Source organism: Acartia tonsa, chromosome 9 (assembly GCF_053477335.1).
Source record: "Acartia tonsa isolate MP-2025a chromosome 9, ASM5347733v1, whole genome shotgun sequence".
Taxonomy (NCBI): Eukaryota; Metazoa; Arthropoda; class Copepoda; order Calanoida; family Acartiidae; genus Acartia; species Acartia tonsa.
In genome coordinates this window covers 22,342,432-22,360,294 of record NC_137268.1, presented here as the reverse complement: position 1 = coordinate 22,360,294, position 17,863 = coordinate 22,342,432, and the positions used below count along the sequence as shown (strand labels likewise).

Sequence of the window (17,863 nt, the reverse complement as noted above, 5' to 3'; positions counted from 1 at the left end):
GAAAAGGATGCCCTTTGGCCTAGCTACCGCACCATCTGTCTACTCCAGATTTATTGCAGGGGTCCTGAACCCATTGGGCACGGCCAACCTCCAGTCATATCTTGATGACGTCCTGACCTTTCACCAAGACACCTGGGCCCACCTGGCTAGGCTCCGGGAGGTCTTGGAAGCCCACCGCAGGGGAGGAATCCGCCTCAAGCCAGCCAAGACCAAGCTGTTCCGAGCCAAGGTAGACTATCTGGGCCACACCCTCAGCCGTGAGGTGATAGCCATGCAAGAGGATTATATTGACCGCATCCTTGACTGGCCGGCCCCCATCACCCCCAAGGACCTGCTGGCGCTCCTGGGGTTCTTTGGCTACTACCGCTTGTTCATCCCCGAGTATGCCGACCTCACCTACGAGATGAATCGGCAGAAAACGGCCAGGACACTGACCTGGACAGCCGAGATGGAAGCCCAGCTGGTGCAGCTCAAGGACAAGTTTCGCCAAGCCCCCATCCGAGCGCCACCCAGGTTTGACTTACCAGCCGTGTTCCAGCTCACCACAGACTTCAGCAGCCGTGCCATCTCTGCCATACTCAGCCAATGCCAGGACGGCAAGGAGAGGCTCATTGCAGCCGTGGGGCGCAAGACAACCGACCCCGAGACCCGCTATCCGTCCTGGAAGGGAGAGATGGCCGCCATCATGTATGGGATCCGGAAATTTCACGGCATTTTGTCCTACCGTAGCTTCCAGATCAACACTGATTCCTCAGCCTTGCTACAGATGAAGTCACTGAACACATCCACCGGGATGGTGGCCCGCTGGCAGGAGGAGCTAGCGGCCCTAGACTTCACTGTCTGCCATCGTCCTGGCACCCAGAACACCAATGCTGACGCCCTCAGCCGCCGGGAGGATGATAATATTGCCCGCGTCGCCATGCATTTCTGATGGCCCAACCTGTCCCGTAACGTCCGCCTGATGGTTCAGACTTGCCCTGAGTGTGTACAGAAGGTCACCAAGGAGAGGCTGAAGTTAGGAATACACGTGCCCTCCCGACAGGGGTATCCACAGCAAGTCCTGTTCATTGACCTGGTGGGGCCCCTACCAGAGACGCCAGCCGGGAACCGCTACATCCTCACCTGTCAGGATGGGTTCAGCCGGTTTGTCAGCCTCTACGCCATCCCCAACAAGCGCACCCTCACGGTGGCTGAAACCCTACTGCACCGCCACCTGGCCACGTTCGGATGCCCCCTGAAGATCCACTCCGACAATGGGATGGAGTTCACTGGCCAGGTAATCAAGGAACTGGCCTCCAAGCTCGAGATTGGCCTGACACATCCACCGCCCTACAACCCGCAGTCCAACCGGGTTGAGAGGTTCCATCGGACGCTCAATCTAGGCATGCGGCTGTTCCTGGATAGAGATGACAACAACTGGGAGCCACACTTGCCTGCTATCGCCTTCGCCTACAATACCAAGGCCTGCAGATCCACGGGCGTGACCCCTTTCCTGGCCTACTTTGGGAGAGAGGCCAAGCTACCGGTGGACTTGGTACTCCGGCTGCCAGACACTGAATATGCCTCAGTCCCAGCCAACGTCCAAGCCCTCCTGCAACGATACCACGCCGTGTACGACGCAATCCAGCAGCGAGAGGAGGGAACCATCCGAAGGAGCGCGGCCGCTTACAAAGGCACGGTAAATACGAAGTTGGAGACCTGGTCTGGTATCTGGCCCCCCGCCTGGTGCCAGGGAAGTCAGCCAAGATTACCAAGAGGTGGACTGGCCCTTGGAAGGTAGTGAGACGGGCCACGGACGTCCACTACGTCATCAAACCCGCCTCTCCAACAGCCAAGATCTCGGAAATCACCGCGCATGTCGGCCGACTGCGCAAATACACAGGAGATGTCACCGCCCAGCAGATTCCAACAGACATCCAAGGCGACGAGGACGCCACTGAGCTGCCGGCCGGAGCTGCGGCGTTGCCAGCTAGTGAACCAGGACAGTTTCCAGTGTACCAGCCGGCAGCCGCCGCCCCACAGCTTAGCGGCCAGGATCGTGACCTGGTAGAAGAGAACCTGCAGCACCAACCCAACGAACCACCGCTGGCGCCGCCAGCCCCAGAACCACCTAGGGATGCAGTCTGGAACCCTGATGCTGACATGGAGCCCCTGCCTGCCAGCAGCGAGCCTACAGGAGAAGAAGCGGCCACTGAGATGGAAGTGGCGGCCCCAGAGGGTGAAGCCGAAGCGATGTGTCCCCTCCAGATGACAGCCATCCCCATCCGGGTGGGAGCTAAGAGGCCGAGCAACCTGGACAAGGTGGGCGCCCCTATGGAATTCTACGCGCCTTCTTCCATCGTTGTTCCCCCCTTGGGAGCCTCTAGAGTGAGCCTAGGCCTCCGTGTTCAGTTACCAGCCGAGACAGAGCTAGTCCTGCAAACAAGGCCAAATTTCCAACGACGGGGCCTGGCTGTCGCCAACCCTCAGCTGGAAGCCAACCGGGAGTTGACAATGCTGATATCCAACCACAGTCAGACCGAGCAGCGAGTGTCCCGCGGAGCCTGTATAGCCAGGGCTGTCCTGCACCGAGCTGTGCCCCAGGAAGATGTTGTCGTTCGCAGACAGAGGCTGCCGTATCCCCAGGTTCAAGGCCTGGTGGCTCGGGAGCCCCGCAGCCCTTGAAGGGGAGGTTGTGGTAATACGGCAGCAGACGGACGGGTATTTTACAGAGTTGCTACGCAGTGGCTTATCAAGTCAAGCCTTCTGCACTAATCCTATTATATCACCATTCACCTCATGACCGCAGATGACCCCGTCGGCAGCGGTCAGATTGGACGGGCTAAACAGGGGAGGGGCACGGACACTTAGCAACCCCGCGCCCCTCAGGCAACTATTCAACCGGGAGATGGTGCCTTCCCTTTTACTACAGCTTACCCCACAGATGTCTACCGCCGCGGGCTACGCCCTTGTCTCCCACACCCCCTTCAAACCTAACTTATTGTTATAATCTATTTTGTATATATATAGTAACCACCCATTGTAAATGTATTCAGTTTAAATATAATTTCTGTATGAGTAAATCCTGCTAGTTTGTTTTGGTAGAATACTTCAAGGCTAGGGGCTCGTTGGATTCGAACTCGCAACCGGTGAGCTGAAACGCTTCCGCTTACCACAATAGCCTGATGATCTTATGAGGTGTGAACGTAACATGAAATCTTATTTTGGTGTATCTTTGAACCAAATCTTGCTTAATTACTGTGCATGATGTATACGGTTATACGCTATTTAGACAACTAACCATTTGATTTCACTACCTTTGTCTGAAAGTCCTAACTTAGTAATTTTAAAAGCTATTGATTCATCTCAACCCAAGACTACTTTATCAAACTAACATCTTTGTACAGGCCATATATATATTTCAATAACTAAGGTTATCATTCTTAGTAAGGTAATGAGTTGCGTCTGTTTTAGGCAAAGGCATTCTCCCTACTCTAACTGTTTACGTCGCGCACCTGACATAGAAGTAGAGGAACTAAATTTGGTTATGTCGCGGTGTTAGGCTGAGATTCGAACCTGCCTATCACCTACCAGACAACAAACGGAAGAGCCATGTTTTATACCACAGTCGATGGACATAAAAAAAATTATACTGTACAGTGTACATAAGAAGCGTAGCATAGCAGAAACATAGTGACTAAGATTGAAAAAAGGGACGGAAGGACACAAAGATAAAGAACCTCTGCTTGACTGAAAAGAATGTATTTTTATTAATCTTGCTTAATCTTATTTTTAATATTATTTCTTGCTCTAGACAAATAACTATTGGTCTAGGTATAAGTGAACCTTATCTGATATTTACCTCGGTTTTGCTGGACTGGATCTAACAGTCTCGATGGGTACATTCTTTGTTTTCACTGAAGAAATATCTATAGAATTTGTGTTAATTTCATTGGTTGACTGCTGTTTAGAAACCGGTTTTGGACTTAATACTCTCTCTGTAACTGGTTTTGGTACAAATACTGGTTTAGTAACTGGTTTAGGTACAAATACTGGTTCTATAACCGGTTTAGGTTCAATAAATTGACTAGAAACAGGTTTTGGTAATTTTTCTTGCCTTGGAACTGGTTTTATCTGGATAGGTTCAGTAAAAACTGGTTTCTCCTGGATTTCTTGGTTTGGTTTGGTAATAACTTGTCTTTCAGGGAAAAGTTTAATTGGTTTCTTAGGAAAAGGTTTGTTTTTATCCTCAATGATAACTATTGGCTTTGAAGTGACTGTTTGAGAATATTTGTTTCTGATGAATTCAGGAAGGTAACCATCACAAATTTCATCCATCTCTTTCCTTTTAAAAAATCTTTGTTTTACACACTTACCTATAAATGTACCACTGCGACACTCTACTCCCTCCCCCCCCCCCCATCCCCTTCGTTTTTATAAATTTCAGATGAAAACCATGTTTCTAGCCTCTATAGGAAACTATATAAATATAACCCTTTTGCTCTATAAACCTTAAGATTGTCCTCCCCCTATAGTCTTTTTTTAAACTTCAAAATGCTTGATTTATATATAAAAAAAATTAAGCAACATAAAAATAAAAGGATGAATATATATCATAGTTATAATTCAAAATTCTTTGTTAGACATTTTCACGTTATTTGAATTTTTAAATATTTTTCTATACAAAACCTTTATTTGAGACTAAAAGAATTTACTTATATTATGAGCGAAATAATCCTATTATTTATAAGAGTTTTAAATGTAACAGATTTTGCTTCCCTTCAAAGTGACTGGCGAGCACATAATCTCCTTCTATTATTTTTCAAATAAAAAGAATATATGGAGGAGGAGGTGTAAGATTGGCAAAATAGGGGAAGGAAGGGGTTTCTATGCTCGACTACGCACTTTGAGGTAAACCGCCGGCTGTACCTGGCAGGTGGAATATTACACAGATCACATGTCTTCTTACATTGCCATTGAAGAAACTTTTCATCAGTCACCCTTCAAATATATGATAAGATTATTTTATAAAGCAGGTTTTAATTAGGTTCTGTACTTCCGTCAGTACGTAACAGATAACGCTTATCATAAATTTAGGCATGTTAGAATTGTTCTATTAATTTCAATTTTTTCATGAAGATTCTTGTAACAGTAAGGTACTATTTAGAAAGCTTAGTAACTCTTTAATCGTTATAAGAAAGTCCGTACATCAATTCAAAACCTACTAATTTTTGTATGATATAATTATCCTATTCATTTGATTTTGCCAGGACAATAAGGTGTAATATTAAAGGCGAAGCATTTCTATAAATGAAATCGTATGAGCAATTTTGCAACAAATCTATATACACATTTTGTTTAGACTTATAAAGCAATAATAAGTTTTGACACTCTACAAGTGTCAATGATAATTTTTCCTACCATATGATTTGTAAAATTTTGCTTTCATGTTAGGTTATTGATAGTTTTTAAGGTTTTATATCATGAATAAATAAGATTACCATTAACAATTGGACATCTAACTGTTTAATGAGGCTTGGGATTTTTTTGTCATTATTTATCTTTCTATAATGTCATGTTCCTATGTTTTTAAAAAAATTATTGCGGCAAAAATAATTTTAAAAATTTATCTTTCATATCGATTCTTTTGATCTGAGGACTTATTTACATACATTTATCAAAATATCGATATAAGTTATACACTATCTCAAATTTATATCAATATTGTATGAATATTATTATTGGATGCAAAGCTACTCTACAAGTCAAGGAGAGATCTAAAGGAATAAGACAATGGCCGATAAATTGATGAACATCCCCAATGATTATACACAAAGTTACCCCTTCTGTGCATTACAATAAGTGGTATTAACGTTTAGACACTAAACTTGATGAACTTTAGTTTTGAAAAGAAAACGTTTAAACCAATTAACCCTTTTTGGGGGTATTTTTCCATTGGGTTAATTCTTCTGGGAGGGTGGAGATTTGAAGGAGGGAGTGAGTGTTTAAATGAATCAGTCATTGAAGGAATATAATACTTATAGAGATGCTACGCTTCTCAAAACGTAATTTAAATTGAATTAGAATATTTAATTTACAATATGTAAAGATTGTAAAATTAAATTAGTTAAATTACAATTTTGGAGCCTTGGATTTGTTACATGTATAAATTTATAAAACGGTAATCCTTATGTAAAAGTAACAGGATGTCTATGAGTCTGTTTGTACAAAGGTATCTCGTTAACCGCTAAACGAACTGATATGGTAAACCTTTACAATGTAGCTTCTCAGGTCCAGGGAAGGTTTATAACTATTTTTGAGGTGGGTACAACAACCATAGACGTCCAATGGGGGGGGGGTAATGGGGCGATTACCCCCCCAAACGATTTGGGGGGGTATTTACCCTCCCCAAACAATTTTGGAGGGGTAAATACCCCCCCCCCAAAATAAAAAATCTCTAATAAAAAAAAATTTTACCCCCCCCAAAATAAAAAGCTTGGACGCCCCTGACAACAACCCTCCCAAGAGAAAACGCCCAAAGTGAAAAATATCCTCCCCCCCTCAAAAAAATTCTTCCTTTTATGTTTAAAACTAGAATTTAAAATTGGGGAATATTCTTCTTCCTCTGTTTTCTGATAGAATGAGTGAGGGATCGGATACTTATAGAAATGTTACACATTTAAAACTCCGAAATTTAAACTGTTAGTTTATAATAATTTCTGTAAACCTTTCATAAGTCATGCTCCTTTTTTTAAATTCCAATATGCAACAATTCACAGGTTACTGTTCACTCATAAAAGAAAGCAGCCACCGAAAACTCATCATTTTATTTTTTTGTTTTTAGGTCATTTTGTCTGATTATATTAAAAGCAATTCTTTTATATAATAAGGTCCAATCACAAGTGATGGAATGTTTGAATCGTCCATATTTCAACTTATACCAGAGGTGGATTCTTAAAAAAAGTTTGCTCTACTAATCGCTTAGTGGGGCAAAATTGTTTTCGTGATAAATCCACCAAAATCACATTAAAAATAAACAAAATCATAGAAGGGTTATGAACATAAGATCTTATTTAATTTTTGTAGATTTTATATGTGTTATTGGAGGATTTTTCACGAAAACAATTTTGCCCCACTAAGCGATTAGTGGGGCAAATTTTTTTAAAGAATCCACCTCAGAACTATCAGACAAAATTGTGCAATCAAAGCAGCTACAAAGTAAATCTTACCTACAATAAGTGTTATCACATCTGTTAGGCCCATACCAATAATGGTCGCGACAAAAATCTTCACTTTCTGGTGCTTGCCTGCAGGATCCTGGACAAGCATAGGTTGAAAGCACTGGAAAGTGTCATGTGTGACGTCATAAAAAATACATCTAATAAGGAGGGATGAGACGAGAATTGGAAAAGGAAACCCATTAAAAAGACGTCACACATGACACTTTCAAGCTTTTCCATAGGTTGCGAAACTTCTCTACAAGTCATCCTTATCTAGTAGTCCGTCTCTATGTAACGGTCATTTAAATCTCTGTGAAACTTGAAAAACCTTGTATTAAAGATAAAAAATTTCATTTAATCATAAAAGGAAAGGCCAAAAACTTTTAATTATACCTAAAGTTTTATAAGCAAGTTCTCTCTTTTGTTGGGTTATAAAATTTTTTTAAAACACTTTTATTTAAAATTGATTGGTGGTAAATTAGCAAACATACCAACCATTAAATTTCATTGAAAATTCGTGTTGATTTAAATTATCGTCAATTGTCATATCGCTTGGTTTAATGATAGGTTTTTTATTAAATTTTTGTTTTATAAAATATATTGACGTTATAGTCTACCTTTTCTTCTTATTTTTATCTTATTAGAACTATTAAGATATTATATTTCAATTAATTAAATACAGTAGTTTAAGGGACACTACACTAATAGATTTTATAGATAGGAAATTGTTTTTAAAATCTTCTAGATTCTACTCTATAAAATTTAATTTTTGGTTGAGAAGTTAGAATTGCTAAATGAAACCAATCAATCAAAATAGGAAAAAAAACATAGTTTTTGAGTAACTACAGGATAATGTTTATGGACGTACTTACATTTTAGGACTTGATTATAGATTTTTTTTATAGTATTGTACTTTGTTGTCCCAGGAATCAGTATACCAAAAATCAGAACAATCGGATAGTTAGATCACATAAAAATTTGTTGTTAAAAAAGTAAAAATCAACATGTTTAAAATGGACGTATGTAAATTCTGGTAATGATTATAGAGTTGCTATGCTTTCTAACTCGTACCTAACTACTAAAGGAATCACAATGCAAAGTTTGAAATCGATATGACAATTCTAACATCCTAAAATAACAAAAAAGCCAACTGTCTCGGACGGAAGGACGGAACGACCCTAATTATAGAAAAGCTTCGCTTTTAAAAACTGCCTATTATTTGTGAAGGTACTATTAACCAAAGAGCACCCATTATACGCTTTACTTAGTAAGTTAGTCGGTCGTTCATGCTACAATGCCAAAAATATTAATTTGTAAAAAAGATTTGGTGATTATTTTATCAAAATCAAAAACTTCTGCTTTTCTCTTTTTAAAACTACTGAACATCTGCTGTTTGTACATCCATGACTTTTTATGCTTCGATTATCATGTATGTTGTCATTTTAATTTTTTTTCTTTATAAAAAACATATGAACTTACTGTTGGTTCCATTGTAAAACTTCCACCTGACCCCGCAGGGGTCAATACAATCTTGGGCTGATGCCTAAATTAAATTAAATGTAAGATTAAAATTTGATGACTCAACTCAATTCATATAACTCTAAAGTCGGTAGGGGATAGGCTTTATTTCTATGGCTATGTTTTCCCCCTTATCTTGAAATCAATTAAAAAGCAAGGGTTAGTTTTCATAAAAATATGCCTCACCCCTGTAACCAATGTAAACTAATCTACCTGAAGTAAAATAACAAACGAGTAACTACCCCCCCCCTCCTTCCTCCTCTAAATCCCTTATTTTTAATTATTTCAAAATAAGAGCGAAGTTTTCAGTGCTCGACTAGGCAATTTGTGGAAACCAACTGGCTCATTTGTTAATTCTGTGTTGATACAAGTATTAAATATTTTGTTTACTGTTTATATTGTAAAGTACAGTAAAGTCTATTTATAACTTTATTTATAAAAAGTAAACCACGGAAATAGGATAATCAAATAAAATTCCAAAACAAACAATGGCCAAGAGACAATATTATAAAAACCAGCTAATAGTGCCTAATAAAAAAGACGTCATACAATACAAATGACCAGTGGTAAAATATATACTGGCCTATCATTGGTCATTTTTATTGTTTGAATATAAAAAGAGCATATGACTGTATGTAATTAATAAGAAAGCTTTGGTAGTAGATTGTGTAAGGTTTTATTAACATTTACCTAACCTAAAATAACATATAAAAAGTGACTTTAAAAATACGACGAATCCTGCTACTTCGTTTTCTTTTCAAAATCCTGAAATTTTAAAGATTTTAAGAAAATTGTAATATGTCGATAATCTGTCTACTATGTACCATGTAGTAAAAAAACATTGAAATTTTATGTTGGAATATTTCATTTGCATTTGTAAGGGATAGTTTGGAAAAAGGAATTAAAAATTATAGCACAATTTTATTAATCAAAACGTTACAGACAGGTAACCCATTAAACAGATATACATACCGACTAGAGTTAAGTATAGTGTATCTTTGATAAGATTTACAGGTAATAAACTTTAAAAATTAAGTTAACCTATCCCTGCATTCTCGAAGGAGGCCCCAAGTTTTTAAGCTATGGGGAAAAGACAAAAAATTGAATAGATACAAATGCTTCAAGATTTATACAGATATAGTGTTGGTTTAAAGCGTAGCTATTCTGCCTTGTGTATTTGTTTGATTGTCGTTTTTCCTTATTTTTTTTCAAGAGATGCCCTCTATTTCTTAAAACATCTTTTTTTATGATCATAAAAATATAAAATTCAAAAATATAATCTTATTAAAAACTAGCATCATTACTATTTATAGCAGGGCTCGGCAGTGGCGCGTCAGCCGCATTTGATCCTCAACCTATTATATTTTTAAAATTCGGCTAGAAGTCTAAACCTGACCTAAAAATGATAATCCCTAATTTTAAAAAAGCAAACCATCCCAACGGGTTAACTTGAGGCTTAGTCGCGGCTGCCAACCCTGATTCTTTGTATAAATTGATTCGTTGTACAATTATATTGATATGAAAAAGCAAATGTTGTTATTATCTAATTGACAATTTTTTTTTTAATGAAAGGTTGAAACCTTTAATTGTTCTCCAATGTAACCGCAGTCAAATTTTGTAAAATTAAAAACCAAACTAATCCTAAAAGTTTTACTATGTTTTCCAATACAATGCACATAGGGGCAACAAGGGGCAACAATTCACCACCCCCAAATCAAGTTTTAAACATTCTATGAGTATTATCATACCCAATGTACATCAGATTTCAAAGGAATCGTAAAAATACGCTTTTTAAGTAAGCATTCTAATGCATGGAAGTCAAGAAATGCAAAAATTTTCTTACAGAAAAAGGCATACTTTTTGTGTTTCACCAACAATTTTAAAAGTATTATAAAATCTCTTAGAATTAACGTAATTAGACAAAATAACTTCTGATGAGTCATACATTACATATATTTTGACAGTATAAAAGAAAAAAACACAAATTGAAGAAATTAGTCCTAAATAATTCTAGTTGAAGTCAAGATTTTAGTTTTTATTTGTTTGTTTTTTAATCAACATTTAAGAAGACAGTAAGAGGAAACATGTTTTCACCGGTTGCCACCGGCTAAAAAAACGATATTTGATTACCCAAAGACATATTTTAATCGCCAGTACTGGTTTCATTTACCCCCCCCCGCGCCCCCGTAGGGGTTTTTAGCCCGTTTTCTGAACGTGGGTGCACGAAAAGCTTGTAAGAAAAGGCGTTTAAATGCGCTTTCAAAGTCAGTTTTTAAGATATAATTCAAATAAATAAAAGACACAAAAACATAGACATATTGGGAAATATTTATTATGACTTAGAATTAAAGTTAATAATAAATATTTTCAAGTTCTATTGCACTAAATGATGGAGAGGGGGGGGGGGGCATAACCTAAATCTAAACCTCTTTATGTTTGATGTTTTAATGTAACTAAATAATCGTTTCTATAGATTATTACAAATATCAGGGATCTAAAGGGATAAGACAAAGGTCAATAAATTGTACATCCCCAATGATAATACACAAAATTACCCCTTATGTAGATTAAAGTTAGTAGTTAAAACGTTTGAACACACAACTGTAAAACTTTGGGGACTAGTGTTATAAACAGCCCAATGTCCCCTACCTCACTGCGGAAAGGTAAAGTTATTATGCAAATAACGTGAGGTTCTTATAATCATTCTAAATTGGAATTAGCAAGTTGTCTTCTGTCTGTCTATTGGTAATGCTTTGTTTTTAAATTATGTAGTTACAGGGTATTCATGTTCAAAGTCAGCAGTTTTATTTAGAAAGGGAGGGGACTGTTAATTACACTAGTCCCCAAACTTCAAAGTTTTATATTAACGTTTTTATATTCGTTAGCATAAGAACTTCAGGAAATTTAATTGATTGGTTGGTTCATTAAGATGAGTGTCAAAACTTTTCAACCACTAATTGTCATCTACAGACAAATAATTTTTTAATATAATTTATTAAATATGTATCAATATTGGGGATGTACATATTAATCGGTTATTGTTTTGTTCCTTAGATCCCTAGGTGTTAATATATAATACAAAGTAGCTTGATGTCTGTTTGTCTGTCCGCCCATCCCTTAAGATCTCGCTAACCACTAAACTGATTGAATTCTACTCTTCAGGGAATATATCTACTGGTCCTGTGGTTGTTTAAAGATCTTTAAAAAAAAATAAAAATCCCCCTCAATTTTTTCATATTTCTATAATTAGGGTCGGTCCAGTTAGCTCTTTTACTTAACTTAAACAGGCTAGAATTGTCCTATCGATCTCAAACTTTTCATGCTGATTTCTACAACAGTTAGGTACGACTTAGAAAGCACAGCAACTCTATAATCGTTACCAGAAAGTTCGTACATCCATTTATAACAAGTTGATTTTTACTTTTTTGACAACAAATAATGGTTTTGAATGTTAAAAATATCCTATTCATCTGATTTTTTGAATACTGATTCCTATTTCAATAACGTCTATTGTTATAAGCGAAGCATCTCTATAATCAAGTCCTAAAAACGTCAGTATGTCCTTAAACAGTAACATGTATTTAATCAGTTTTAATTACAATTTTGTATAGACATGCATTAATATTCAGTTCTGACACTTCACAAGTGTTAAATTTCGTTTGTCCTTCCATTTCAGAGCTTCGCTTCTTTCATGGATGTTGTCATCCTTGTTTAATTACCTCTTGGGGCAAATCCCCTAGAGGCGAAGCCGCTAGTGTACATATAAACAGTAAACAAGAATCATAATATCATTATAAATATAGATATTAGTTAATAAAAATTTATGTTAATCATGCCCACATTTATAATGGATTTATTAAACATAAAAATAAAGTGAAACTTGTAGCTTGCTAAAATAAGGATCCCCATCCACCCCCATTTACACCATCCCCTCCCCTCCTACTGAAATGAATTCCATGACCCCAAATTTGACACTTTGAACACTAAAATCGGACTACAATTAACCTAGTTACACTTTAAAGGGCCCAAAAAGCTAGTGATAGGGTAGCTGCGCTACTAAAAAATCTCATATTGCTCTGATAACCAAAACCCCTAATTAGACATTTTAAACACGAAATTCAAGATAGTTGATGGATAGATAGATGGATAGATAGATGGATAGATAGATGGATAGATAGATGGATAGGTAGATGAATAGATATATGGATAGATAGATGGATAAGTAAATGGATAGACATATGGATAGATGGATGGATAGATAGAGGGATAGATTGATGGATGGATAAATTGATAGTTGATGGATAAAGAGATGAATAGTTGATGGATAGATAGATGGATCGATATATAGATGGATAGAGAGATGGATAGAGAGATGGATAGATAGATGGATAGATAGATGGATAGATAGATGGATAGATAGATGGATAGATAGATGGATAGATAGATGGATAGATAGATGGATAGATGGATGGATAGATAGATGGATAGACAGATGGATAGATATATGGATAGATAGATGGATAGATAGATGGATAGATAGATGGATAGATAGACGGATAGATAGATGGATAGATAGATGGATAGATAGATGGATAGATAGATGGATAGATAGATGGATAGATAGATGGATAGATAGATGGATAGATAGATGGATAGACAGATGGATAGATATATGGATAGATAGATGGATAGATTGATGGATAGATAGATGGATAGGGTAAGGGGGGACTATTTTCGGGACGGGTTAATCTGGTAATTTTCTATCTACCTTCATAAAATGACCTTTATCTCCATGTTCCTTTCAAATGACAGAAAAAAACATAAAAGCGAATTTGTTTGTTGTTAAATTAATTACAAAAAAGTATAAAATGAAATTTTTGTGAGATGAATTTTAAGGGTACTAAATAATTAAATCCCCTTTTTGGTTGATTTGCCCCAATGTGCAATGTAGAAATGCCTTTTTTTAGGAAAATAAAATGTAAAAGAAATCTTAAAGAAAATATAAGAGCCAGTGCATGTAAACATTCCCTGAACAGCTGAAACTCAGTTTTTTCGCTTTTACTTTTCTTTAAGCACTAACAGCTGAGCTCCTAGCACCTAGGAGCTATGTATTTGAAGGGGTATGGAAAATAAAAAATAGCCTAAAACCAAATTTAGATATAAGAATGAAATAGCCGAAGATCATCCAGGAACCTACAAGAAGCTTCCTTAAAAAGGAGAACTCAATCGGTTCAGCAGTTATCGAAATCGTAAAAAGCCTTACCACATTATTCAAAAGAATATAAATACATGTTTTGTATATTGTTATCCTTGTTATATACAATGCACTACACTACGTATTCTACGCAATTCATTCTTCAGATGACCAGTCCTTGGAATTTATATCTTACACATGATTTCAATAGTTTAAATGGTAATTTCTTTATGAGGATTCAACTTGATCAGGAGAATCGACAATAGTTTCTGGCCAAATAAGAAAAATTCTGAGCTTTTAGAGCTGTGTGATATGTGAGACATGAAACCGACAATAGATAAATATACAGAGTAAATGTAGATGGGTAAGAACACTCTAGTGAAAGGTCACAGGATTAGATTACCAACTAATCCTTGAAGATGAATACCTAACTAGTTTTGGTTACTTGCTTATTAAGAAAGCGAAAATCAAACATCTTAATTGCCCTTAAAATTTAAAATTATTAATATTTACAGAATTGAAACTAACCCCTCCTGAAGAATAATAACAAAGCTAGAATAAAAATTAAAAATTTATGTTCTTGAATCTTAGTTATGGTCATCTTTTATTTTTACATTCATAGTTTGTCTTACTGTTGTTATGCACCAACCAGGGAGGGAGGGGACATTGGGCTATTTATTACACTAGTCTCCAAAGTTCTATAATAGCGTTTTCTTATTCGTTGGCTCAGCAACTTGGAGACTTATGATTGGTAATTTTTTGTATCATGATTGTGGATGTAAATCAATCAATCGTCCATTGTCTTATCCCTATAGATTCCTGCATCACACAACATAGTCTCTTTTAACGCGAGAGAACAAATCACATACACCTACCCATTGCAGAAAAAGAAACAAGACCACCTATTGCGAAACAGCTTATAGTGTCCCCCAAAAGAGTGGAAAAATGTTCCAATGTTTGGTTAAATCATGCCAATTTACGGCATATTCCCGTCTAGTAAGGCAACAATCGACATAGATCTGCAAAACTTTATAATTTGAATCCTTTGTAACACTTTTTATGATGATACTATAAGCTGGTTCACATATTGCTATACCTATGTTTCAAAATTTGAATGAGTTGAATTAAAAAGATATGAAAATGCTCTCGAAAGGTAGATAGAAACATGCAATACTCTAACAGCCGTTACAGTTACAAGGATAATTGGTTAAATATGATCCAACAGACAACCGACCCCTTGACAGCACGGCCTCTTTATGTACATGGTAATATTTTGAGCCTGTTTATGAGCCAAGGCATTCCCCCATATCTCACCACTACTGTCATACGCTGGACACAACAGCACTAGGTACCGTTTGTAACGTCTCTATTATGCCGTAGTGTGGTCAAGATTCTAACCCATCACCTCATTACGCGAATGATTTACTAGAATGATTTACTAGAACATAAGAGGATTTTACCATCAATCTCCTTCTATCGTTGGTTGTGTATTTGTATCTTTCAAAATAGACATACAATAGATATGTTTACAAATATTTCTAAGATTCCATCGAGTAATCAATGTAAGAGGAAATTAGTATATACATATGTGTGTGTGTGTGTGTGTGTGTGTCTGTCTATACAGAAGGATCTAGCTAACCGATGAACCGATATGTTTCTCCTTTACAGTGTAGCTTCTTATAGGTCCTGGAAAGGTTTATAGCAATAAGATTCCAAATAAGATGAAACCCCACTGGTAAACTTAGACGGGGAAGACCAAAAACAACCTGGAGGCATAGCCTTGAAAAGGGCCTAGTTAAGCTAGGATTGTCTTTGGGAGAGGCTGAAACACATGACAAGGACAGGACTTCATGGAGGAACAGTGTAGCCACTATTTTTGGACTTCAAAGTCAAATAGAGAGACGCGCCTGTAGACATAAAATAAGTTTTTTGTACAGAAGTACATTATATAAAAAGTATATTATCTTTTTGTTTGTACTCAATGCAATGGTAAAAAATGCATAACAGAAAAGTTGAAAAATTGAAGGGTAAAATTGATTTCTATAGATAAGAAAGTACTTTTTGGTATTATTCTTTAATTCATTGATAGAAACTTTTGATTCAGCTGTAACTAACAACTTGATTAATGCAAAAAAAAATTTTGTTCACACCTATTCCTGTTTTTGATTATCAAGTATATTATGATTTTTTAATTTTTATAATTTGTTTTATTTACAAACTTTTCATGAAGATTTTATTTTTGATGAAAACAAATTTGAAAATGGGATTCTAAAAATAATTTTTTTGTCCTGCCATCCACAGAATTGATTGAGTTCTCCATTTTAGGAAAGCTTTGCATAAGGTTCAGGATATTTTTATGGTTTTAAGCTATATTTATGCCCTTCCTTGCCCAATTTGTCAAATATGCTATGCAGAGGTTAAGCTGTTAATTCTAAATTAAAGTTTTTTGATGGTGTCATACTATTTTTCTGCCTACTTGCTACTTGATCGGTCTCTAGATGCTAGGGGTGTAGCCACTAGTTAAAAATTTAGTATGAGTTTTATGTTGAAGAAAACTTTGGCTTTTCTTAGGCTATGGCCTCTAGACGTTCATAAAATCTACTTTAATATTAAATCAGCTTATAAATCTTAAAAAAAGGTGATATTTTAAAAATTACAAATGTTAGGCCAGCATACATTTTATCATTGGTCAATTAAAATGTATAGTGTCTTATCATTAATCATTAATCCAATGCTAAACAGCGTGATCGATTATTATTTATTATCAAGTCCCTGAAATAATCACCTGAGGTAGACAGCAATCTCCACCGTCATAATTACATCCTAAAATTAGAACAAAATAATTAAAAATAATTCTGTCCAACTATCAAGTATATAAAAGAAAATATCACCAAAAATTATGAACAAAAAAAAAGCGTTGGAAAGTGTCATCGTCATGCGTGACGCCGTAAAAATACGTCTATTATCCATCTCTTTTTTAAGGGTTTCCTTTCCCAAACCTCCTATCATCCCTTCTTTTTAGATGTATTTTCATAACGTCAAACATGACATTTTCCAGCGTTCACAAAAAAATCTTTGGTTTTAGTTAAGTTTAAGGAGCTCATTAGTGTTAGGGACTTTATGGTTCTAGGACAAACGCAGGAGTCCAAAACGTCGGAATGGAAACTTAACCGAACCTAACCTATTTTAAACTATCTTGTAAGTTTTTAAATGCCTAACACCTGCGGGGGGCTTATTTTTATATTCATATCTGAACCGAATCTAACCTGTATGTATAGAAACACTTAACTAAACTAATATTTTAACACTACTGCGTTTGTCCACTCCGACGTTTGGGACTCCTGCGTTTGTCCTGGTACCGACTTTATCATATTACAAAAGTAACAGAATGTCTGTCTGTGTGTGTGTGTTTGTAGCTTAAGATCTCGCCAGATACTATTAATATTCTTCTTCTTTTCAGTGAAGTTTCTTATAAGTCTAGAGAATCTGTAATTTTTTTTGGAAGGGTAACTACACCCTCCTAAGAAAAATACCCCCTTTTCCTTTTTAAAACTATAATGAAAAGTTAAGTGTTAACTTTCCCACCCCCATCATTTAAGTGCCCCTAGAGGACTATAGGGACATAGCCGCTAGTTCGGAATAAAGAGAATAAAATAATTAATTAGTTTAGCTTAATCATATGAACACGTATTCATAAAGAAAGCAAAAACAAATATGTAACAATTTATCTATAATCTTATCAAGTTTTATTCTGAGAGAAATAGTAAATCATGAATAGTTTTTTTTCAAAATAAATAACAAACAGCTCAGAATCCAATACCTTTAAACTAGATAAAAACTTTCTAATCCATGTTACAAAAACGTTGGTTTATAAAATAAAATCCAAAAAGCTAACAAAATAGAATTAAAACCACTGACTGGATAAATTTAGACAATAAATACTTTTTATTTA

The 17,863-nt window shown here is 36.5% G+C and overlaps 1 protein-coding gene across 1 annotated transcript in view; it reads right to left on the bottom strand.

The window, feature by feature from the left end:
• Positions 1-17,863, bottom strand: part of LOC145328513 (uncharacterized) — a 65,484-nt gene that overhangs the window by 5,172 nt on the left and 42,449 nt on the right. Inside the window, exons 18-22 of the mRNA XM_080172223.1 lie at positions 16,697-16,734; positions 8,679-8,742; positions 7,209-7,296; positions 4,909-4,980; positions 3,842-4,324 (exon numbers count right to left, since the gene is read on the bottom strand). Coding sequence (XP_080028349.1) covers positions 3,842-4,324; positions 4,909-4,980; positions 7,209-7,296; positions 8,679-8,742; positions 16,697-16,734 — 745 coding nt within the window. The remainder of the gene's footprint in view (positions 1-3,841; positions 4,325-4,908; positions 4,981-7,208; positions 7,297-8,678; positions 8,743-16,696; positions 16,735-17,863) is intronic.